Below are 8,698 nucleotides of genomic sequence, written 5' to 3' on the forward strand. Positions count from 1 at the left end.
CCTGCGCGGCGGCGCGCCCTGCAGTCCCCGAGCGAGCGAGCTGCGAGCGGAGGCCGAGCGCGCCCCTTCCCGTCGCGCGATGCTGCCCTGGACGGCGCTCAGCCTGGCCCTGAGCCTGCGGCTGGCGCTGGCGCGGAGCGGCGCCGAGCGTGGTGAGTGAGGCGGGCGGCGGGCTGGGCTCCAGCTCGGGCGGCGCCCCCACCCCCTGCCGCCTGCGCGGGGCAGTCTCTTTCCCTCCCGCGGCCGCGGGGTAGGGACGGCCGCGGGGCACCCCACCCACCTGCGGTGGGCGGGCCCAGGTGCCTCAGGCGGCTAGGCGGGCGCCAGATGTTGGGGAGGGGGCTCTGGAAAGGAAGGGGGTGGTGTCTGTCGGGGAGGAGGTCCCTGCCTCAGTTTCCTTCTCCTTGGGATGACGCTTAGTAGAGGGATGGGATGGTAAGAGGGCTAGAGTCGCCCCACCGGATTGGAGGATACAGAGGCCGCAAGGCACAGATCAGAACCGAGACACCCCAGCTCCTCTCTGCCCTTGGCCCAGCGGTGGAAGGGGTCCTTTTGCCCCCTGGGTGCCGGGAGCAAGGGGAGGCCTTGGAGGGGCTGGTGGGCCCTCAAGCTGCTCCAGCAGGTAACCTGCTTCCTGGGTCCAGATGGAGTAGAGGATGGGTCCAGAGGAGGGGTGACATCATCTGTAAGTGGGGTCACCACTCCAGCCTGGCCATATGGGCTGTGGGAGGGGCTGGGATCATGCTCTGTCCCTCTCATCTATCCACCTCAGCTCCCAGTCTCCGCAGGGGCTTCGTGCCCCACCCCTCCAACAACTAGTTGCTTTACCCGGAGGCCGGGCTGTGGGCCTGAAGCCAAGCCTGAGCAAACAACCCCCCTGTGACCCAGGCCTGTCCATTCACACTCCTGGGTGCTGGGCCAGGACCCTTGACTCCAGCCTGCACAGAGTCTGCTGAGCAAAGGGAGGGTGGAGGGGCTTAGAGGGGTTGGCTCTCCTTTACAGATGAGACTTGAGCCCAGAGAGCACCCCAGGTACATGACCAGGGTGCAGAGTTAGAACCCACTGAGACTGTGGGCCACTTGTTGGCTCAGGACCCCTCTCCCCCTTCCCCCAGGGCTGCCACCTTCAGGACCTTTGGGCGTGGGGCTGAGCAGGCTTTCAGGGCCTACTTGGGTAAGGGTAAGCTCCAGCTTAGGGAAAGCTCAGACCCTGGGGGTTCTGCCCTGGGTGTGGGGCTGTCTGGGGGCCACCACCTGGGGCTGAACCCTCCCCTCTCCCCCAGGCCCCCCAGCATCGGCCCCCCAGGGGGACCTGCTGTTTCTGTTGGACAGCTCGGCCAGCGTGTCTCATTATGAGTTCTCCCGAGTTCGGGAGTTTGTGGGGCAGCTGGTGGGCCTGCTGCCCCTGGGTCCTGGGGCTCTGCGTGCCAGCCTGGTGCATGTGGGCAGCCGCCCGTACACCGAGTTCCCCTTCGGCCAGCACAGCTCAGGCGAGGCTGTCCAGGATGCCGTACGTGCTGCAGCCCAGCGCATGGGCGACACCAACACTGGCCTGGCGCTGGCTTACGCCAAGGAGCAGCTGTTTGCAGAGGTGGCGGGGGCCCGGCCAGGGGTGCCCAAGGTGCTGGTGTGGGTGACAGACGGCGGCTCCAGCGACCCCGTGGGACCCCCCATGCAGGAGCTGAAGGACCTGGGTGTCACTGTCTTCATCGTCAGTACTGGCCAGGGCAACCTCCTGGAGCTGTCTGCTGCCGCCTCGGCCCCCGCTGAGAAGCACCTACACTTTGTGGATGTGGATGACCTGCACATCATTGCCCAGGAGCTGAGGGGATCCATTCTCGGTAGGTGGGAAGAGGCAGGGCCTGGGGGGACCCCAGCAAGGAACCTCGGAAGAGGTGCGGGGAGAGGTACTCGAGTGCCTGTAGCAGGGGCCAGGGCTCCGGGGACAGTGGCACTTCGTGGGGGTCCGGCAGGGAGGCAACACACATGGCTTCTCTGTGCATCCTCCAGGGACGCGCTCCAGCTGTGTGCCCCGTAGGCCCCACTGCCTGGGCTGTAGTGGGACAGAGGGCCAGGCCTGAGTAGACATCTCCAGGTGGGGTTCTCTGCGGACAGCGCCACCCCAGAGTGGAGGGCCTGGAGTGGGCCGAGAGACCAAGGGGCTGCCTCTGGTGGGATGTGGTTAAATGGAGAGGAAGAGGGGGAGGGTCCAAGCCTGAGGACTCTGCAGATGGACAGCACAGGCTCCTGTATGTGTGTCAGGTACTACCATGCCTGGGGGTGAGAGAGCCAGGTCGGGATGGGCTAGGATTGCCTCCCACAGCGCTGGGGCCCTACCACCCTAGGGGTAGAGACAGTCAGAGGAGTGGGAGTGGGTTTGCACCAATGGTGGTTTTGGGAATTCCTAAAGAGGAGGCTGGACCAGGGAGGGCCCACTGCAGGGGCCAGCAGCTCCCCACCAACTTTCTTACAGACCACCCCCGCACCGCCCATCCCCAGCCAAACCTCACGGTGGGAGGGGCTGGAGATGAAGGGCCTGATTACCAGCTCAGCCGGCTCTATTCACTGAAAAATGCCACTAACCCCAGGGTTCTTCCTGAATTCTGCCTGTGGGTTAATCATCCACCAAAAACCGGAAGGGGTTGGACTGTGGATTGCAGAAAGGTAGAGGGTCCTTCCAAAGGTTTCCCCCGGGGACGCCTGGCCCCTGGTGGCCCCTGAGTCAACCACTGTGGCTGAGCCTGGAGGGGACACCAGGAGGAAGGGCAGCAGCTGGACAGGAAGAACCCAAGGCTGCAGGGCAGTGAGGCAGTAGGGTGGGGGCTCCTGGGATAGGGGTGGGGTGGGGTCTGAATATGGGGGATGCGTAGGAGAATGAGTGCCAGGCTGACAGCTGGAGCACCCAGCATTCAATAAGGAAGCATCAAGATCCCGATGGGCATAATGCTGCCCAGACATTTATCAACCTTACCTACTTGCGTGGTCACTCACGTGGCCATGTGGTGTCATGGGCTCAGGAGTAATGCACACTTGGGGGTCCCACTCTGGAGCCCTCCTCCTAGAAACCTGAGGCAGGTGGTACTGTGAGCCCACATCCAGCTACTCCTGGAGTTGCCCCGTCATCACTCCCCAGGGTGTCCCCCCACCCAGAGCCTCCCATCTTCTGGCTGCACCGGTGCCCCTTTGCCTTGACTGTCCAGAGCTGAGCTGACCCCACACTCTGTGCTGGCCACTCGGGCTAGGGAGGGTGGCTGGTCCTCTGTTCTCAGACACCACCTCTGAGGGGCCACTGGAGTGGTGGGAAGTGGCCATGATAGCTCCTGTCTGGGTTTGCAGCTGAGGCAGGCAAGGAAGCACCTGATGGAGTCCCAAGTGGGCGACTGCACTCTTTTCCTAACCCCAGCCCTGTCACCGGTTCGTGTTATCATTAGCACTGCCGGGGCGGCGGCGCCTGGGCTGTTCCCCACGTCTCCCTGCCCGGTCAGTCAGGGCCCCAGGCTGGGCGAGAGGAGACCTGACCCCCTGCACCACCCGCAGACGCGATGCGGCCACAGCAACTCCGTGCCTCTGAGGTCACGTCCAGCGGCTTCCGCCTGGCCTGGCCGCCCCTGCTGACCGCAGACTCTGGCTACTACGTGTTGGAGCTGGCGCCCAGCGCCGAGCCGGGGACCGTGCGTCGCCAGCAGCTGCCGGGGAACGCCACGGGCTGGGCCTGGGTCAACCTCGACCCTGACACCGACTACGACGTGGCGCTGGTGCCCGAGTCCAACGTTCACCTCGTGAGGCCGCAGCACCTGCGGGTGCACACGCTGCCGGGTGAGCGGGGCGCGGAGGGCGGGCTGGGCGGGGGGGGGGGCCGCGGGCGACCGGGCGGGGCGGGGCGGGGCGGGGCGGGGCGGGGCGGGGCCAGACCGAGGCCGCGCCCCCACTCCGCTCAGGCGCGCGCTTCCCCCCCCCCCCCGCAGAGGAGGCCGGGCCGGAGCGCATCGTCATCTCGCATGCCAGGCCGCGCAGCCTGCGCGTGAGCTGGGCGCCGGCGCTGGGCCCGGCCGCCGTGCTCGGCTACCACGTGCAGTACGGGCCGCTGCTGGGCGGGGCGGCGCAGCGCGTGGAGGTGCCGGCGGGCCGCAACAGCACCACGCTGCAGGGCCTGGCGCCCGGCACCGCCTACCTGGTGACCGTGACGGCAGCCTTCCGCTCGGGCCGCGAGAGAGCGCTGTCGGCCAAGGCCTGCACGCCCGACGGCGAGCGCAGCCGCGCCCCGCGCCCCCAGCCGCAGGGGGCCGGGGGCCGGGAGCCGTGAGCCGGCCGCCCCGCCCACCCGAGGGCCCCCTTCTCCCCACCGCCAAAACCTGGGCCTTGCCCCGCGGCGCCCCCGTCCGGCCCCCCCCCCCCCAGAACTCTCCTGCGGCGGCGGAGGGCTCCCTGCTCGGGCGTCTGCCTTCTAGGACCCAAGGCTCGCCTGACCCCCCGGCCATCGCGACCCCCTGCCCTGCCCGGGCCCAGAGCTGGACACGCGGTGCTGTCCTTTGGGCAGGAATTAGCAGGAAGATGGACAGGGAGTCTGGGGCGGGCTGAGAACATGAGATGCAGGACTGGCCTCGAGCGCAGGACAGGAGGCAGCTGAGCGGAGCGGCTGGACCTCTCACTTGTGTGAAGGCCCAGTCCCTCTGGTCGCAAGGGCTGGCATCGGTCTGAGAGGGCTTGGTCCGGCTGGCCGCGCTGCGTCCCTGCGGCCTCAGGTCCTAGATGTTGGTGGAAGGTGGATGGGGGAAGGGCGGGAGCTGGCTCCGCCTGGGTTCCAAAGGCTTCCCGGAGGGGACAGGTTCTGGAAAAGGTCAGGGCGTTGTGGTGGCAGGTCGATGGTGTGGTCAGCAGCTGGGTCAGCAGAAAGGTGGTCTTTACCAGGGTGTTCAGTTGGCCTGCTGGGGACAGTGGCCCTGCCTTCCTGCCCAGGACCCAGCTGGGTCCAGCTACAGCCACAGGGATGCAGATGGCACCTTCCTGGAGGAACAGGACCCTGGAGACAGGAGGGCTCCTTGCCCCTGCAAGCCCCGAGGCTTGCACTCACAGGGAGCCTCCCTGCTTCTGGGTGGCGAGCTTCCATGCATGGGCAGGGACAAACAAGGTTCCCCTGGGTGGGTTCACCCCAGCGATTCTCTACAGCATCTTCTGACCCCACCTCCTGTCACCACTACTCTACTGGGGCCACCAGACGAGTCCTAAGGGCAGTACCTGCTGTCCCTCAGCCCCGTCAGGGCATGTATGTACTCCCGTCTGCACCAACTCCGTGCTCACTTTGCCTCTTCCCCACTAACACCCCAGACTTTAAAATACAGTAAATTAGATGTAAACTGAGCTGTGCCGTCTCAGAGTGCTTTACTCCGTCCCCACACTCCAGCCCTGTGAAAGCTCCCGGACGGAAGGCCAGTGTTCTGCGGCTGTGCTGGGGAAGGGGAGGGGAGCCGAGCCCCTCCTGGTGCTGGGGCTCAGAACACCCTGCCATCTGCACCTCCTCCTCAGAGGGCCCTGGCCGTTTCCGTGGGCGGGACTCTGCGCTTTGGAGCAGAGTTGCCAGAGGCAGGGACGGGGACCTGGCTGTGCAGGGCTGTCCCCACCACAGCCTTCAGATCAGGGGTGGGGCTGTGGCGCCCTCTGCTGGCCAGACCACTCCCTCAGCAGCACTTTGACTCGCCGGCCGCCTGCTAGTGGGAAATGGACACCCTAACCCAAGCAAACTGCAGGGTTGAGAGAGGTGGTCTTCAAGTCCCTGACAGTGTTCTCAGTTTGCCCACTCGGGTTTGGTGGGCATGTGTTTGGGGGCAGCCTTCAATCGAGCTGGCCTGCCACCGTTTTTCAAGGACCAGACTCCCAAGAATCACATGGCTCCCTAAGCACCTAAGGCCTGCACCACACTAGTCTAGTGTACTGAGCATTTGTGGGGGCCAGCAGTGCACGAGCCCACCATCTGCTTATGTGACAATGGCATGGGAGACAAAGGGCTCCTGCCCTGTGTGACCAGGGCAGGCAGAGTGGGCAGGGGGGGCTAAGGTGGTGGGTCCAGGGTCCCCTGGTAGTGCCGGGCCAGGCCAGACTTGGTCAGAGGGTAGGGAGGCACTGCTGAGTGGGCGTTGGGTTTCTCCTACGTGTCCCCACAACCCCTGGGGAATCAGGCCCAGGGAAGCCGAGTGGCCTGTGTGGCCTCTACCACTGCGGGCATCTGCTTACCCCCGACCAGTGGTTAGCAGGCAGCCCAGAGTCGGCGGACCCCTCCCTAGGCTGGTGGGTGTGAACAACAGGGTCTAGGCAGCATCAACCGGAGAGGGAGACCCTCCCCAAGGCTGATCAGAACTCCCCACGTGCAGGCCAGTGTGCCCCACCCTGTGCCCCGGGTCCCTGTAGGTCCAAGCCCATTGGGCACCTGGAAAGGTCCCCCTTCCACAGAGCCTCTCAGCCCAGCCTGCAGAGTGCTGTGCGGGCGGCAAGAGAAAAAGCAAGAGAGTACTGGCAGGTGCTTTCCTAATGGCTCAGTCATGCACTTGAGACAGATGAGCTCCTTCCCCCAAACATACCTACAATCCCAAGCGAGGGCAGAGTGGCCAAAGACACACGGCCCTACTCCCTGGAAGAGGCTCCGGCTTCAGCTCATCACTGCTGGGTGCTGAGGGCAGGGAAAGGAGCCCCCACTTCTGTGCCAAGGAATGCCTCTTCTGGAAACCCTTACCTTGGAAGTGCTGCCCTTTGCACTGTTCTAGGCAACTTTTTTTTCCCTTAAGATTTATTTATTTGAGAGCGAGCACGTGCACAGGGTGGGGAGAGGCAGAGGGAGAGGGAGAATCTCCAGCAGACTCCACACTGAGCACGGAGCAGGATGCGGGGGCTCCATCCCACGACACTGAGATCACGACCTGAGCCGAAATCAAGAGTCAGACCCTCAACTGACTGAGCCACGCAGGCAACTCTTAAAGGTTGGTAAGTCTGGGCCATGTCTGGGAACAACCTCCAGGAAAGTTCTGTCCTGGCCTTCCCCCACACCCCCGCAGGCTGCCACCTGCAGGCACTCATACACGTCACTCCGTGTGAAGTGATACGTGGCACTGTGAGCTTCTGACGCAGACGTGAAAATCAGAAAGGGCTGTGGCTGCTTCTGGTTAAGACAAGGAAAGCGAGAGGTTGCATCCCGCAGAGTGTGCCCACTCACAGCTCCTCTGAGAACACACCTTCCTCAGGGGCCATGGCTTCAGAGGACATTGCTTCCAAGGTCTGTCCAGACTGCATCTGCCCCTGCTTTTGTTGTGGGAAGGGCAGGCCAGTGCTCGGTGTGTCTCCTGCCAGCCGGGTGGGGGCAGCTGAGTGCCTGTGCACTCATCCGTGGGGCTGTCCTGGTTGTGAGGTGGACCCACGGGGGAGAGAACAGCAGGCCAGGGCATCTCAGTAGGCAACTGCCTACCTAGAAGCATACGCTACTCGGGAAGACAAGACTGGAGGGGTAGTGAGCTCTGGGCTCAGTCCTGAGTCACTCTCCATCCTGGGCCCAAGGTAGCACGTCTGAGGGCTCAGCACTCTAAGCCCCCATTACCTCTTCTGACTCTCTGGAGGCACAGGGAAGAGCTGCAGGAGCCCTGTGATCTGGGAGCCCTGCTTGCCCTGCTTTGCTGGCTAGGATGGGGACCAGCAGCCCAGGGCCCCATTTTGGGAGGGCCAGGCTGGGCAGCTTTTCTGTTGGCAGGGTTGGAGTCTGTCCGGTGGGGGTGTGGGTGTGGGTGTGGGTGTGGGTGTGGCCTGCATGTGGGTTTGGGCGACTGTGAGCGACACCAGAACCAGCAGGTCCTTTTGGAAGCTGGAGAGAGGGAACAGAAAAGGGACCAGCTCGTTACTTTTGAAGGCCTGGCTGTCCTAGGAGTCTTAAATGTGATAAGCAGGCAGGCTTCTGCACAGGTGCTGTCCATGGCAGACACCAGGCAGGTTGAGCAGTGGGCAGGTGCAACCTTGGTGATGGGACACCCTGGGGTTCGGTGAGTGGGGGGCTGTGGGCCAGACTGGAAGGCCACAGCTCTGGTGTGCCATGTGGCTCTCTGGAGGTCCGGCTGGAGCCAGGGGTCCAGAAACCACACCTGCTGCCTGGGCTTCCCAGGGGCACCTATGTCTTCTCTCTTTGGACTCGAGGACAGGCTGTAGGCCAAGCTGTCCACCTGCATCTCCAACTTCTGCAGTCTTTCCTCCAGGTCTTAAATGCTGGAGGACTCCCTCAGAGAAGAAAGCCACATGTTGTGGGGAGGGTGATATCAGGAAATCTGTCAGCAAAACAGCTCAGCACAAGCAGCAGAGAACTCCACATTTGTCAGTTAAATGTGAATGCATCAGGTAAAAAGCATCATCATAATTCCATTTTATTAACTTAGTGTTTTTAGGAAAGGTTTGTCTGCCCTCCTCAATGGCTCCCAATCTAAGATTTTAAGTGACAAACGCAAGTGGATCGGATGTTTTCTATGGCCCATCAGAAATTGGAAAGTACCCGGCCGGCGCCTGACTGGCTCAGTAGGTAACAGCACAAGACTTTTGATCTCAGGGTCGACCTTGAAGTGCCATATTGGGCAAGGATCCTACTTGAAAAAAAGTAAAAAATAAAAATATGTATATAAATAAACAAATGAGGGGGGACTGGAAAGTATGGAGCCCACCTAGTCAGATGATGGAG

At 63.0% G+C, this 8,698-nt stretch overlaps 1 protein-coding gene across 1 annotated transcript; it reads left to right on the forward strand.

Annotated features, from left to right (window-relative positions):
* LOC116629188 (von Willebrand factor A domain-containing protein 1) lies at positions 1-4,303 on the forward strand. The gene is made up of 4 exons (XM_032399497.1): positions 1-152; positions 1,284-1,841; positions 3,538-3,816; positions 3,966-4,303. Exons 1-4 carry the CDS (start codon positions 80-82, stop codon positions 4,301-4,303), a joined length of 1,248 nt encoding a protein of 415 aa, XP_032255388.1. The 5' UTR covers positions 1-79.
* The last annotated feature ends 4,395 nt before the right edge of the window (positions 4,304-8,698 follow it).

This window comes from Phoca vitulina, unplaced genomic scaffold (assembly GCF_004348235.1).
Source record: "Phoca vitulina isolate PV1807 unplaced genomic scaffold, GSC_HSeal_1.0 scaffold348, whole genome shotgun sequence".
In the NCBI taxonomy this organism is placed as follows: domain Eukaryota; kingdom Metazoa; phylum Chordata; class Mammalia; order Carnivora; family Phocidae; genus Phoca; species Phoca vitulina.